Raw genomic sequence first — 16,272 nt, 5'->3', positions numbered from 1 at the left:
CCCCTTGGCAAGGCAAACAATGGAGAGGAGGGACAATAGCGATATTAAAGACATTAATGGCCGAAATAAAAAGCTGAAAAAAATGAAGGATGAGCAAGGTAGGCTGGGGCATGATAGAGGTGAGAGTAGATGGAGGCATGAGTGCTCACAGATGCCAAAAAGAAAAGAACAGAGTACAAAACATGAGCAGAGGCCACAATACAGAAAACTCACAATTGCAAACAGAAAGGAAGAAAGCAACTTCTTTATCAGAGATTTAGCCTAAACCACCAAAGATGCAAGTGTTAGTAAATGTGAAGGGAATATTGAAATACCTGTTCACCTTAATGAAAGTTCAGGTGTTAGTAAATATGACAGAACAGAAATTCAACACAAAAAAATACAAACATGTGCAAACATTAAAACTTCTGCACCTTCACTTTTGTACAACAGTGACAATGAGGAAGAAAGGCCTCGCTACATTAGCAGCCCAGAATTCTCTGAGTAGTGAAGTGAAGTAGAAAGTGAGGAACTTGACATACTCTCCTCACCCAAACAAAGCAAGAAAAAACAGCATGAAAACAGACTGAGAGATCTGAAATTTACCAAATTTCTTAATTTCAATATTAAGAAATTAGTGCCATTGATTGACCGAATAATTGGCAAATATTCTGCGAAAACTGCTACTGCCGTCAAAACTAAGTACTGGAAGGACATAGCTGACCATGTCAACAGTGTTGGTGTTTGTCCAAGAAGCGTGCAGCATTGCAAGAAAAGATGCCAATTAGGTATGCACCGAATCCCGGATTTGGTTCGGAATTTCGGCTGAATCCAACCTTTTTTTTGAAGGATTCAGTTTTGGCCCAATCCACGGTCCTGGCCGAACTGAATCTGCATTGTATTGGAGTGCAGTGTATTGGTAATAAGAGAGGTGTGTTATTGGACATGTGTGTCTTGCTGGGTTATGAAAACTATTTGCCCCCTTCCTGATTTCTTATTCTTTTGCATGTTTGTCACACTTAAATGTTTCTGCTCATCAAAAACCGTTAACTATTAGTCAAAGATAACATAATTGAACACAAAATGCAGTTTTTAAATGAAGGTTCACGTTATTAAGGGAGAGAAAAAACTCCAAATCTACATGGCCCTGTGTGAAAAAGTGATTGCCCCCCTTGTTAAAAAATAACTTAACTGTGGTTTATCAATTTCAATTTTCAATTTCAATATCAATTTCTGTAGTCACCCCCAGGCCTGATTACTGCCACACTTGTTTCAATCAAGAAATCACTTAAATAGGAGCTACCTGACACAGAGAAGTAGACCAAAAGCACCTCAAAAGCTAGACATCATGCCAAGATCCAAAGAAATTCAGGAACAAATGAGAACAAAAGTAATTGAGATCTATCAGTCTGGTAAAGGTTATAAAGCCATTTCTAAAGCTTTGGGACTCCAGCGAACCACAGTGAGAGCCATTATCCACAAATGGCAAAAACATGGAACAGTGGTGAACCTTCCCAGGAGTGGCCGGCCGACCAAAATTACCCCAAGAGCGCAGAGACAACTCATCCGAGAGGCCACAAAAGACCCCAGGACAACATCTAAAGAACTGCAGGCCTCACTTGCCTCAATTAAGGTCAGTGTTCACGACTCCACCATAAGAAAGAGACTGGGCAAAAACGGCCTGCATGGCAGATTTCCAAGGCGCAAACCACTTTTAAGCAAAAAGAACATTATGGCTCGTCTCAATTTTGCTAAAAAACATCTCAATGATTGCCAAGACTTTTGGGAAAATACCTTGTGGACCGACGAGACAAAAGTTGAACTTTTTGGAAGGTGCGTGTCCCGTTACATCTGGCGTAAAAGTAACACAGCATTTCAGAAAAAGAACATCATACCAACAGTAAAATATGGTGGTGGTAGTGTGATGGTCTGGGGTTGTTTTGCTGCTTCAGGACCTGGAAGGCTTGCTGTGATAGATGGAACCATGAATTCTACTGTCTACCAAAAAATCCTGAAGGAGAATGTCCGGCCATCTGTTCGTCAACTCAATCTGAAGCGATCTTGGGTTCTGCAGCAGGACAATGACCCAAAACACACCAGCAAATCCACCTCTGAATGGCTGAAGAAAAACAAAATGAAGACTTTGGAGTGGCCTAGTCAAAGTCCTGACCTGAATCCTATTGAGATGTTGTGGCATGACCTTAAAAAGGCGGTTCATGCTAGAAAACCCTCAAATAAAGCTGAATTACAACAATTCTGCAAAGATGAGTGGGCCAAAATTCCTCCAGAGCGCTGTAAAAGACTCGTTGCAAGTTATCGCAAACGCTTGATTGCAGTTATTGCTGCTAAGGGTGGCCCAACCAGTTATTAGGTTCAGGGGGCAATTACTTTTTCACACAGGGCCATGTAGGTTTGGATTTTTTTTCTCCCTAAATAATAAAAACCCTCATTTAAAAACTGCATTTTGTGTTTACTTGTGTTATCTTTGACTAATAGTTAAATGTGTTTGATGATCAGAAACATTTTGTGTGACAAACATGCAAAAGAATAAGAAATCGGGAAGGGGGCAAATAGTTTTTCACACCACTGTATGTGCAGTCAATCTTTCAGCCTTTTTTTTTGCCTTGCAGTGTGTATGGCTAAAGACTGCACCTTTTTTTCTCATTTTAAATGAATGTCCAAAAATAACAGAATAACATTATTCTCAATCAACTTGACTTGTATGTTTCATGCCATGATGAACATCATTGAAAACATTGAAAAAAATATATCCTTTTTTTAGATCAACGTCCATGAGGTCACTGGGTTGGAAAGTCAGCAAGACAGCTCAACAGAGAACCCCAACAATCTCCTGAAATGTAAAAGAGAAGGTTTATTGTTGATCATAATGCAAGACAGTGTCCTGAAAATTTAAGTGATTATGCTGTATTTTCTGATAATCCCAATGAGTCTGGTAATAATGCTAACCCCTGAGAACGCCCACAACAAGCACTTGTTAAACATAAGGTCAAATCCACAAATAGTACTGTTACCCCAAAAATACATGAACCAGAAAAAAATTGTTTCCATAACTCTCATAAATTATCAAAAATCTCTCATGAAAAAAATGCATGTTGTTTATCTTGATCTGTGTATCGCCACATGTTACAACAAGAGTTAGGGACGACAAGCCTTATACGAGGCAGCTCTGTTAAAGATGCATGCGCAACATTTAGGGCAGTGACACATGGGGAGAATAGTCGTCGCACAAATTTTTATTGTCGCGGATGATTTATCTCCCCGCAATGCCATACGCAGTGCCGCGATTTGCCAAAGTCGCCTGAAGTTTCCCCTTAAGGCAACTTTGGCAAATCGCGGCGCCATGTGCAACTATTTTCACTCCAAATAGTATTGTTTCAGATGTTGTTTTGTGTTTCTTTTTTATTCTAGTAAAGATTGTAGGTACTTACACGCAAAGTAATTGTTTATGATTTATTCCCATACACGATTGCCTGTTATCTGACTTTGTACACAATGTATGGGATGAATTGGGTCATCTAGGCCATCAGCCACAAACCCAGGAAATCCATGACGGCTGGCAATATTGTGCAATACAGCACTTTACTGGGACTGTACAGGCTTTTTCCTGACTTGTCCAGATATCTGAAGCGTCTTTTCAGAACCCCAAAAGTTCGCTCAATTACAGACCGTGCTCTCACATGTGCTTCATTAAAAGCAAATTCAGCCCTTGTACGGGGCCTGGTTATTGGAGTCATTAGCCACAGATAACATGGGTAGCCAGCATATGAAATAAAATAAGATAAAATAACCTGCTTCCAGTCTCCCAGTCTCCAGGGCCCGCTTGTACTTGCAAACCATGCTTATGGCAAACAGGCCCTGGTTTCACAGTGGGAGTCAGAGAGCAAATCTAGAAAACTTCTGATAGACATGACACAAATACTTACCTAAAAGCCATCCATGAGGAATTTTTCCACTTTTAAAATCAACATATAATCCACACTGCTTCAAGATGTAAGAATCATGTGAGGAGCCTGAAAATCCTGACACAGTACTCATGATATTCATTTTAGTGTCACACACGATTTGGATATTGAGAGAATGGTAACTTTTGCAATTCTGGAAAATATGCTCTTTGTCTAGTGGGGTATTAAATGCCATATGTGTGCAATCTGTGGCACCTAACACATTTGGGATGCCATATATCCCTCCAGCTTTCTGAAAACTTTCTGTCCTGAAAAAATGAAGGTAAAAAGATTTGTACGGAGCAATTCAACACTGCTGTTAAAAAAATCTTTGTCTTTATTTTTTAAATCTCTTTAAAAACATATTGTGCACATACAAAAAAGACCACACTTGACGCTTCCTCAGAAAGTGGTGTGATACCACGAAACGCGCTGTGCGTGGTCTTTTTTGTATGTGCACAATATGTTTTTAAAGAGATTTAAAAAATAAAGACAAAGATTTTTTAACAGCAGTGTTGAATTGCTCTGTACAAATCTTTTTACCGTTTGGGAATTTAGCTGTCTGGGTTCCGGCATGGACGTAGAGCACACACTGACTGTCTGGTAAGTGCTCCCGTGATATCAGATATGTTCTGAAAAAATGAGGGGAGCACAGAAGTTTCACAATGCCAGGAACAGCATGGCTTCTGTTAGTTAGTGGCTGCAGATAAGGGTCCAGTACCTCATACAGGCCATAGATTGCTGCTCTATTTAACCTATAGCTCCTCACTATTTCCTGAAAACTCAAGGATACATCACTCTAGGATGATCACATACTTGATTCTCTTCTTCACAATCCAACAAAAATCTGACTGCAAACTCCATGTTGTCTTCACAAACCAGAATGTTTTTTAAATAATGCCCACTCCTAGTAGGTGTTAATATTAGCACAAATTATCACCATATTTTTTGCTTTTAATGCTTCAAATATGTCTGCGAATTATGCGTTACTATTATTTCTATTACATAATTATCACAATGCGATGGACATAATGCTTTGCGATAATTGTGATTTTTGCGCGACCGATATGAGTAACGCATACAAAATTACTTTAATGAATCGTTAATTAATGAACACTTTTTAACACGTAAAACTATGCGTTAAGTGTTAATGACCTTTATTGAACCGGCCCCTGTGTATGTCAACATTTTATACCCAACAATGAACATTTTTTTAAGAAACATTCCAGAATATAGCAAAATTACATACTGTAATAGAGGGTGACAGCATTGACTAAATGGAGGGAGAATGAGACCCCAATCTTGCAGAGAGCACAATCAGCAGCATGAAGTACCTATTATCAAGATGCAAAGATTGCATCAATGACTAAGCCTTTATCATACCCTATAATTTCCTGCTTACTTAGCAGTGCAATCATTGCACAGTGAAGCGCCCCGGAAACTGTAAACCACACAAGGAAACAAAGTGGGTACAAAATATTGTACCTCTGGTCTGCCTGCTATTACCAGGATTAACTCTCAGTCTCAAGTTTTTGTAAATACTTGAGACTAAAATATTCTTTAGATAAAATGGGAATCAATGTGTGTGATTTTTGCCCAATGCGAAAATTTTCCATGGGTAAAAAAATTCATCATGCACTGTTCATTGCAGTATTAAGTGGCTAATCCATAATTGTACAAACAGGGATCTATGATTATAAATAGATGGAGTGGCTGGGATGTATACCAAAACACTATGGGGCCCATTCATTAAACCAGAAGAGAAAAATTCCTATTTTTCCTAACTTATAGAACTTTTTGTAATGTCCACAATAATTTTGTTAAAATTCCACAAATTTTCGTGGTTTTTGTTCTTCCACGAAAAAGTCGTATTTTTCACAGAGACTACGACCATTTTGGATTACATTTAAGCTTTGGTAACGTGACTATCTTTTGGCCATCAAAGTTTATCCCCTTCATAGAAAGTCACTTTATTGGGTCTGTGGAGGGCTGCTTGGTCTTCTGCATACTTGAAATGCCAGGCCCTGGCCTATTTTGAATCTCAGTCAGAATCTGTTCCCAGTGCTCGGATTGGTACTAGTACTTGCCTACTAAGTGCCCAGAATTATTTGGAATCTAACATGAGTCAGACAATGCCATTGAGGTCTTACTCAATGGCATTGGTATTGTTTCCACCACTGGAGGTGCAGGCAGTTATGGGAGCACTTTAGGCTTATTGTCAGACGAGGCATCTGGCGTGTATTTTCGGCAAGCGGAAAAACGATTGCCGAAAATATCGCCATCCGCCTCCTACCTGTGCCTGCACCGGAATGAATGAGATACATTCCGGTGCAGGCACATGTAGCCGAAATACGCGTAAGAACGCAAGACTTTGCATTCTATCTCGTTTTTGTGCGTGTTTCGGCTAAATGTGCCTGCACCGGAGCGTATCTCATTCATTCCCGTGCAGGCACAGGTAGGAGGAGGATGGCAATATTTTCGCCAAGCGCTTTTCTGCTTGCTGAAAATATACGCCAGACACCTTGTCTGACATTAGCCTTAAGTACCTTGTCAAGATGCTCATATAGTTACTTAAAATAAAGTGTAATGTTCTATTGCAAGGAACAATACACATCGTGGTATCTTCAACCTTAAATTGTCTGACACTAACAAACACAGAGAAATTTTATTTCTTGGTTATGTATGAGAAAAACATTATAAAAGCCACATATCACTCTTTTCTGAGCAGCAGCAATCTAGTTATTTGGCACAAAGGCCCAGCAATTTGAAACATACATGTCAAAAGAACTAGCAGGTGTGTAAAGTTGTAGTTAAACAATAACTTTAGGGCATCCACTTCCCATAAAACTACAATTTGCCTTGTGGGTAACTTATAAATAAATGTTGTAGGAACAGTAACTTGTGTGACTATTTGTGTAATAACATTGTAGCCACTATCTAGTAGAATTAAGTCTAAAACAACTGGACTTTTCTGAGTTTTTCTTGAAAACGTTTCACCACTCATCCGAGTGGCTTCTTCAGTTCAAATGACTGCTAGGGAACCATTGTGATTGGATGTCTGTGACTCTACTACCATCAAGAGTTTAAATACCGGGGAATTCCCTACCAGTCATTTGAACTGAAGAAGCCACTCGGATGAGTGGTGAAACGTTTTCAAGAAAAACTCAGATTAGTCCAGTTGTTTTAGACTTAATTCTACTAGATACTGTTTATCATGACCTGGATGAATGAGAATCTTCATAGACATTGTAGCCACTCTTTATATGTACACAAGCTAATCAATAGCAGAATATATGGCCATTTCTTAAGAATACATGCAGAGTAAATGCTACAGACTGACCAGGTGGGACTGATTAGACTCAGCTAGCTAATCAAGAAGCCTGAAAGCCTGGCTAGTCAGTCTACAGGAGAGCTCTGACAGACATAGAGAGGTGTCTGGGAATCCAACATACAGGAGTCTATGTGCCTGTACACACAAAGTTGCCCGTGCAGAGGTCTGTAATATTGCTGCAGTTGATGTGTCACTGGTATGGAGGAAGTCTCTTTTTTACACTCTTTTGTTACACCTGTATCTGGCTATTTAAGTAAGATCTGTATCTGCATGTGTAAATTGCAGGAGGGTGACTGGCAGCTGCTGGTGAGTACCAAAAAACCCAAATGCAAAAGAGCCGGTAATGCTGTGTATATATGAATATAAACAACTAGCTGCTTTAGGGCACACGGGGAGATTAGTCGCATTTCGGCAAATCGCCTGCACAGCGTGTGCCATCCCACCGGCGACTTACATTTTCACAGGTGGGATGGTAGTTCGGGAGATTAGTCGCCCGTGACAAAGGAGATTTGTCGCGGGCGACTAATCTACCTGTGTGCCAGAGCTTTACTGGCAAATACAGCCCCCAGCCTGGCGCCAGGGGCGGGCCAAGCCGACCGGGCGCCCTAGACAACCCGGTCGGCCAACTCCGCCCACCTCCCCGCCCCCCCGAACGGCGCATGCGCGCCAAAGCACAGGAGGCGGTGCAGGGGGGGGGGGGCGGGTCGATTAGATCGGTCATTGCCTCCGCTGCTAATGACAAGCGGCGGAGGCAATGACAAAGTAGCACTAGGGGTAGGCAGGAGAGGCTCCTGTCTGGCGCCCCTCAATCGTTGCACCCTAGGCAGCTGCCTCTTCTGCCTACCCCTAGTTCCAGCCCAGCCTGGCGCATTCCTTTACCTTACCTTTGCAAGTGTTTGCTGTTGAGGGGTGTGGCTTCACGACATGCCGCAGCAAATCAGCTTTCACTTTGCTCCGCTCTCACACATTTCTGCATCAATGACGCAGACCTGGGAGCAACATTTTTAAGCAATAAATTGTTAAAATGTTTGTCTAAACATTTTTCATAATTGTTCCCCTTTAAGTCGCTGAATGAGTTGTCTACTGGAAAGTTCAGAGGCCGCCACTCTGCTGTCCCGATATCCTGGCTGCTCACCATGGAGCCCCATTCCTGCCCCTGGTACGGTTTGCTTCCAGCTGGCAGGGGGCGCTCTAACAAAGACTCTGACACATCCTGGGTGGGGCAGAGAAATGTTCTTCCACTAACACCTGCTCTCACACAGTGCCAGGGGAAGAGGACTGCCTTAATCTTTAATGGGCACTGAGCGCGTTTCAAGAATGTCAGTTTTTTTCCTGCACTTTTCCAAAATGGCCAAACCCCATTCGATCTGGGAGAAAGTTTTGCGTATTGCTGAAGGTTAGTTCCCTCACCTGTGCATCGGATACTATAGTACCAGAACACAAACAAGCCGTGCAGGCGCGGCACAGTAAAGAAGTTCTGACAATGTCAGCTCCGTGGGTGTGAGCTGCCCCACCCCGACTCCCTGCTTACTTGTGATTGGTCAGCCTGCCTGCAGTGGGCGGGCTCGGTTTCCTGAGTGTAGGAGGCAGGGCGCACATGTTGCCGGTGGTGCCCTGTGTGTATGCTGGCAGCCCGCCTGTCACTCGGCAAGATGCAGGATGGTGGCAGCCTCTGGTAACATAGTACCGCAGCCCACGGGCTCCGCTCTGCTGCAGCCCATCAGCCAGCTACTCCATACTCCTCTGGAACAGGTTAGGGGACTTTGCTTTCATTTTCTTCTGGATTTAGTAACGATCTGCAACCTGTTGAACTGCATTAGCCAGCCTGTGCCTGTCTGGGTGGGATGCTTAGAGATAGTGGGCGCCGAGCTAACACGTACTGGGTGCGCTTTTGTTTCCTTGCCTTGTATTCCAGACGTGCGTATATATGGCGCAAAGGTAAACATGTGCGGTAACCCTAGCAACCAAGCAAACGCATGCGTTTTGGGGAACTAACTAGGTCGCTAAACAGTAAATGCTACTAGTTATTAAGGTTTACTAGACTAGGTTAGTAAATAAGACAGATTTTCTGAAAATTTCTTGTGCTAAAGCAGTGGTGTCCAGCTTACTGTATTTCTGATAATCTTGAGCTACAACTCCCAAATCTTCTTGCAGTCTCTTCAGGTATCGGAACGTAATGGGGTTGTAAATGAGCAAAAGCTGTCAGCATCGCAGTTTGACCATCCCTGTCCCACTGGCTATATGTATTATACTGTCAGCAGTCAGTCAGTGGTTTAATGGGAACCATGGAACTGATTTACCAACATAAGTGCAGTTACCAATAACAATTAGTTCTATCAAAAGTAAACATCTGATTTGTTGTCGTGGGTACCTGCCAGTTTAGCACCAATGCTATATCTTTTTCCTTAAATGACATAAAAGTAGCAAGTAGCACAATTTGCTGGTGCTACAAGCTATGAAAACTGATTACACGTTGTAGTTTCTGTCCCTTCTATCCCACCTGTATTGGATGTAGTGTCACACTTTTTTTTATGGCATTTTCTAATGTCATATTATTGATATTCTTTAGTGTGAGTAATGTATATTCATTTTGCAAAAGTAAACCTGGCATGTTTTTTTACTTGTGCCCTAAAAGTTCAACAGATTACAGTAGGCTTCAATACCCTGGTAAAGTCTGCAGATTACTGGGGCACATGGCAAAAACATATTAAGTTTCCCTTAATGGTGGCCAAACACATTACAATTATGATGCAGGTAGAAACAAAAGAATTCTACCCTTATCTGATGATTCAGTGGTAAATGCTTGCCTTTGCTCCAGCGCTTTCAAAGGCGACCAATCAAAATTTTCCGTCCTAACTAATGCTGCTTTGTACATAATCTCTTATGTGTTGTTTCAGAGCTTGTCAGGCCATAGCTGCCTGAAAAATTATTAGTACACTAGGCAGGTGATTGCAGTGTAAGCCTGTGGTGGGGCTTCTTAAAAGGGGGGATTAAAGCACCAGACACAGCATCATGTGTCATTGCGGTCTTATAACCATATTTGTATCCTGTGACTAGATTCAAATAGGCAGAATTCATGGATTTCAACTGTACTACACCGAACTGCAGGGTGTCGACTGTAGGCCTTTCTATTTGTACTTCTCTTTATTACCTCATTTGCAGTTCAACGACAGAAGCTAAAGAATGTAGAAAAACTGCCCTTACATCTTAAGGAGATTGTTGTGATATAAGAAGTGCCATTGGGAGGCGTGTAAAGAGGTGTGGGCCTTGGCATCAGTTAATGCTTGCATTGAGTTTTCTATAGTTTGATGATGGTGCTACTACATCAGGGAGAAGATCAGCAGTGCGAGATAAGTCCTTAAATTGTTTAACTGTAACTGGCATGGCAGTCTAACAAAAACACCTGAAAGGCACAAGTTTGTAGGTACAGATTTGCCCAATTTTGATAAATGAATACTGCTGTCTCCCTATCCTCCACTTCAGGTTAATGCTGAGATTCAAATTAGGCCCTGGCATTTGAGCTATACAAAGGCTCAAACAGCCCTCACAGGCCCAAAAAATAGTGTCTATGATGTCTTTAGGCAGCCCCTCTACAGATTGCCAGTCAGTTCTTTCTAACTATTTTTGTATGTTAGGACCAATTATTCATTCATGATGGTGGGTCAGAGGATTTTTTTTTAAATATGTCATCCAAAGAGGTAATTTGATCTCATGAGCAGTCTGGGTGCCATAAATATATATTGGAGGGCCACATCTGGCCCACAGGCCTCTAGTACACAGATTATATTCCAGACACGGGAGCAAGATTTGAGCAGATAGCTATAACCCATTGCAGGAAACCAGATTCTTTTAATCATTTCATATAAACATACGGTACTTTGAAATTGCTTTAGACATCCTCATTTGCCTTAATCCGTTTACTGTGTGTTCAGTTTAACCACGCTCTTCCAAAGGAAGGGCACATTGCAAGAGTGAATTCTCAAAAGGTTCCTCTTTGCTTATTAATTACTAGCTAGAATAATATATCCTGTCTGCCTGCTTTTCTTTCTACCAGGTTGTACCTGTAACATGTTTGCTCTGCTTGGCAAGAGCAGTATAGTAAGGCTTAGCTCAGATCAGGGAATGTATGACAAGCTATGAATTCTTTCCCAAGTACCTGCTCTTGGTGATCTAAATAATCTGGAATCCTGTGCAAATGTGTATTGTGTATGTAATCTAGCTGTTACTGATTAGTTTATGATACAGTAAAGCTGACAAACACCCATAAGTCCCTGTCTTTGTTTATTCTTATAGGAATATCCCACTATCACTTTTCAAACCTCTCAACTTTTCAGGACAGTCCCTCTTTTAACAGCTCAGCCCGCAGTTCTTGATTCTTACTGAAAAGTCCCATATTTCTCTTTGATCTCCTGTACTGAATGCTAAAAAACATACAACGTTTCTCAAACTTAATTAAAAAATTAGCTTTTGGCAGAGAGCCCAGAAATCTTAACAAGCTACACCTGCACTTAGATACAATTGTAACTAATAAGCTAAACAGGTCTCTTGGGGAAACTGAGATAAAAGTTAATGAAAACCACGAAACAGTCATGGAATTTTAATTAAATTATCGTGGACATTACGAAAAGTTCTACAAGTTAGAAAAAATTTGAATTTTCCTCAAAAAAGTTTAATCGTGAGGCTCCCAAGTGTCTATATGGACAACTTATTGAGTTTTATATATTTAATATTCCAAAAACAGGATCTGTGCATATATTACAAAAAATAGATATTACTAAAATAATATACAGTTACAAACAGTAGGGCAGCACAGTGGCACATTGTTGATGGTGCAAGTGCGAGGCAATATTTTGTAGCTATATTAAAAAGATATAAAAAGGATAGTGATAGTAATAATAATAAACGGTAAATAAAGTGAAAAGCAATAATAATGCTCAGAACCAACTCAGAATTTTCCTTTTTTTTATCTAAAGGCATGTGTTGGGGTAATAATCAAAGTAATGCTAGTTCAGATGTTTTGGGTATCAGGGATTTTAAGATCTCTTCGATTAGTTTGAATATTTGTGACCACGTGGCCTTTCCTAACAGTTATCAATGCATGGTAGATCAAGGGGCATATTTATTACAGTGTGTAAGCCAACATCACCGGTGATGTTGCCCAATGCAGCCAATCAGTAATTGGAATTTAACCGTCACCTACAAGTTAGAAAACAAAGCAAAGATCTGATTGGTTGCTGTGGGCAACATCACTGGTGAAGTTGGTTATGCACTATAATAAATATGCCCCCAAGAGTCCATTTTAGAAGTTTGCACAGTTGCTTGCATGCATAATGGTGGCCTAGTAGGTCCAGTTAAACTGCAGTGGGGGGAGGGCAAGCATTACATTTTTTTAAAAAAAGAATACAGTATCATGTTTTCCATCAAAACATCTGGAAAATCGCTACAACACCCAAAATTGCCTTGAATGATCTATAATTTCTACAAATGGGAATCACATGAAAATACCAAAATAGATTATTTTCATATGATTCAGACCTGAAAACACATATACATTTGGAATTAAATTTGACAGGCAAACAACTATAAATTGTTTATTGGTGGCCTTTAAGGGATATGGTGCACAGTTACTGGATTGTGGAGAGCAGGTACATAAACATTTGCGCTGTTCTGTCAGTTAGTTAGATGTCAGGGAAATATAAGGTGGCTTTATAGGACAGCCAAGGAAAAAAGAAAAGGTTCTAAGGCAGTGATCCCCAACCAGTGGCCCGGGGGCAACATGTTGCTCCCCAACCCCTTGGATGTTGCTCTCAGTGCCCCCAAACCAGGCAGTAATTTTTAATTCCTGACTTGGGGACAAGATTTGGTTGAATAAAAACAAGATTTACTCCCAAATAAAGCCCCCTGTAAGCTGTTAGTGTGCATAGAGGCTGCCTAATAGCCAATCACAGCCCTTATTTGGCTCCTCCATGAACTATTATGGTGCTTGTGTTGCTCTCCGAGTCTTTTTACATTTGACTGTGGCTCACGAGTAAGAAAGGTTGGGGACCCCTGTTCTAAGGAAATCCCCTGCCACCTGGTTTTAACTGATACCATCTCACACAGGGTCCTCTTTAGATATTTATTTGCAGAGTTGCACTACGGGTATAGGTCCCCATACACGGGCCGACTATAGCTGCCGATATCGGTCCCATGGACCGGTTCGGCAGCTAATCGGCCCGTGTATGGGCAGAACAGAGCGGCCTGGCCGACCGATATCTGGCCTGAAATTGTCCAGATCTCGATCGGCCAGGTTAGAAAATCCGGTCGGATCGGGGACCGCATCGGCTCGTTGATGCGGTCCCCGAACCGACTGCCCCATGGCCGCAAATGTAATCCGATCGCCCCAGGGCCAAACGATCGGATTATTTTTTTTTCAAGCCACTTGCTACCCGATTTTGCCCACCCATAGGGATCTTATAGTGTATGGGGACCTTATCGCAGCCACCACCTTCAGTCTCATTACACACAATGGGGGTCATTTTAAAGTTCACACAGTGTATATTTTTTTGTTTTGCACATGTTTTCCCTTAAATGCTTACATTTTGCAATGCTGTGGCCATCTTTTTTTGCGAATTTCAGTGTAATGCAAATTGCACACAAAAATTTGGAAATGAGATTGCGATTTGCATGAGCATGCCCCCTATGTGTGTTTATTTTGTGAGAATATAGTGCCAATTTTCACTTTGGGAATATAAATGCACAATTTGCTAAGTCAGTTTAGAGAATATTTTTTCCACCACCAAAGTTGTGGTGTAACTTGGACGCAGAGTGTGCGCATAAATATTTGCAATTTGCTTTTGTGGACATTCGCACTGTCAAAAGAAATTTGCAATTATGTTTGCACATTAAATGCACCAGTCTTGTCCACCTTTATCAATATAAACATGGGCAGGGCAATTATGTTTACTGTGCGAAGAATTCTGAGCTCTGCAACTTTTATAAATGATCCCCAGTGTTTGGTATCCAGCAGTCACCACCAAGCAGGACCATGTGCAGTGGAAGCCGATCTAGTCCCTTTAGTTATCGTCTTCTGATGTGCCATTATCGCTGATGGCAGCCACCAAAGTTGATCCACTATGGGGACCTGGACTACACACGGGTAGCGATGCAGTTTAGAAAATCTTTGTTTATGTCTCTCTCTATCCAGGCTGCCTGAATTTCCCTGCATCATTCAGAAAAAAAATAGAGAGAGGTGTGTGACATTGAAGGGCTTATTCACGTTTCAAAATAAAAAGGGGTCATTTACAACCACTGAACACTGAGCTGGGCTCCCTCAATTTTCCCCACAGTGAGTTGTGTGTTAAACCCCACTTTTTAAAGGAGAAGGAAAGGCAAAGTCACTTGGGGGTGCCAAAATGTTAGGCACCCCCAAGTGACTTAAATCACTTACCTTCTACCCCGGGCTGGTGCCCCTGTTAGGAGAGAACAGCACCAGCCCGGGGTAGCTGCGAGCGCTTCCTCCTTCCGGCTTCTGTCGTGTGCGCATGCGGAGTATAGTGAAAAGCCAAACTTTAACAGAGAAGTCGGCTTTTCACTCTACTGCGCATGTGCCTGTCCTTAGTCCTTCCAAAAGCGAAGGAGGAAGAGCTGCGGTACAGGTACCCCGGGCTGGTGCTGTTTTCTCCTAACAGGGGCACCAGCCCAGGGTACAAGATAAGCGATTAAAGTCACTTGGGGGTGCCTAACATTTTGGCATACCCAAGTGACTTAGCCTTTCCTTGTCCATTAAAGCTATGTGTGTCAAAATGTGCTCTTTGCTTTTCCATATAGGTACGCACAGTACCTTATTTTTGCCTTCTATTCTGAATTGAGCACTGCTGCTCTCATTGATGTCAAGGAACCCTGGAGCTACTGTTCCCTTTGTGCCCAGCATCAGTAGGCACACACAGAGCACTTGCACCTAAAGGATGAGGCACATGCCAAATACTGAAAATGATGGAAGGCGGACTTCCATGCAATTTTGTCTGATTTGGAATGAAATGCACATGCAGTTCATTTTACTAAATGAGACGAGGCTGATGCACAAGAAGACGTGCCATGCATTCTCTTCCTTATACTGCTCCTTGTTAATCACCAAAGATTCTTTTTCTTTTATTATCGCAAAGTAATGGGAAATTTTAGATGCTACTGAACATCACCATGCATTGAAACTGGTCATTGATCAGTCTGGTTTTGTGGTTCCAATCGCACCAGAAGGTGATCTAATAATTGTTTTTTTAGGGGCTTATGTGTTCAAAATTGATCATGCAGTTCAGTTGGAAATAGACTGAATTGGTGTTTATTGTCAGTTTAATGGTACAGCATTTTTTAGTACTGTTTTCAGGTATAGGAATTGAGCAAGTATGCCCTTTTACATTTGTTATCTAATTTGTAAATATTGCCTCCTTAAGCCAACACTTGTCCTTTTATCACTATCTAGGCATATGGGTGCATGATTCATTCATTTAACAATGTAAAAAAGCACCTATATACATTATTGAAAGGGAGTGGTCCTACTTGCTAATCTGATTGCTTCATTGATTAAAGAAAGGAGAGGGTATAAAGAAGGTGCCAGACTGGCTATGCCTTCAATTCTACAAATTTGTTGTGGGGATAAGGGGTCTTTTTGTAATTTGGTTCTCCGTACCGTAAAGAAACAGTTAATTTTGAAAATGAAACTGGGTTAAATATATACTGCACAAGATTAAAAATATTTATAATATAGTTACTTGGGCTAAAATGTCATCTATAAAGGCTGGAGGGAGCAGATGTCTAACATAATAGCCAGAACACTACTTCCTGCTTTTAGCTCTCTAACCTCTTAGTTAGTCAGTGACTTTAAGGGGAGGGGAACCATGGGACATAACAGTTCAGTTAGTTTGTGAGCATGCAGGTCAGATTCAAAAGGAAACTAACTGAACAGTTATGTCCTAGATTTCAACCCCCCCCCCCAAATCACTTACTGACTGCTAACAGCTTAGA

General features: G+C 41.4%; 1 protein-coding gene across 5 annotated transcripts in view; it reads left to right on the top strand.

The window, feature by feature from the left end:
* Positions 1 to 8,323: 8,323 nt before the first annotated feature.
* Positions 8,324 to 16,272, top strand: part of LOC105945774 (acyl-CoA (8-3)-desaturase-like) — a 37,866-nt gene continuing 29,917 nt past the window's right edge. The window contains exon 1 of one of the 5 annotated variants that reach the window (XM_031904659.1): positions 8,324 to 9,024. In XM_031904659.1, the coding sequence (XP_031760519.1) occupies positions 8,932 to 9,024 (93 nt within the window). In that variant the 5' untranslated portion in view covers positions 8,324 to 8,931. The remainder of the gene's footprint in view (positions 9,025 to 16,272) is intronic. The other 4 variants (XM_031904661.1, XM_031904663.1, XM_031904662.1 and 1 more) reach the window with 4 other exon arrangements.

The sequence above is a fragment of the Xenopus tropicalis genome, chromosome 6 (assembly GCF_000004195.4).
Source record: "Xenopus tropicalis strain Nigerian chromosome 6, UCB_Xtro_10.0, whole genome shotgun sequence".
Taxonomy (NCBI): domain Eukaryota; kingdom Metazoa; phylum Chordata; class Amphibia; order Anura; family Pipidae; genus Xenopus; species Xenopus tropicalis.
Note: the sequence above shows the minus strand (reverse complement) of the source record. Positions and strands in the feature narration are given on the sequence as shown.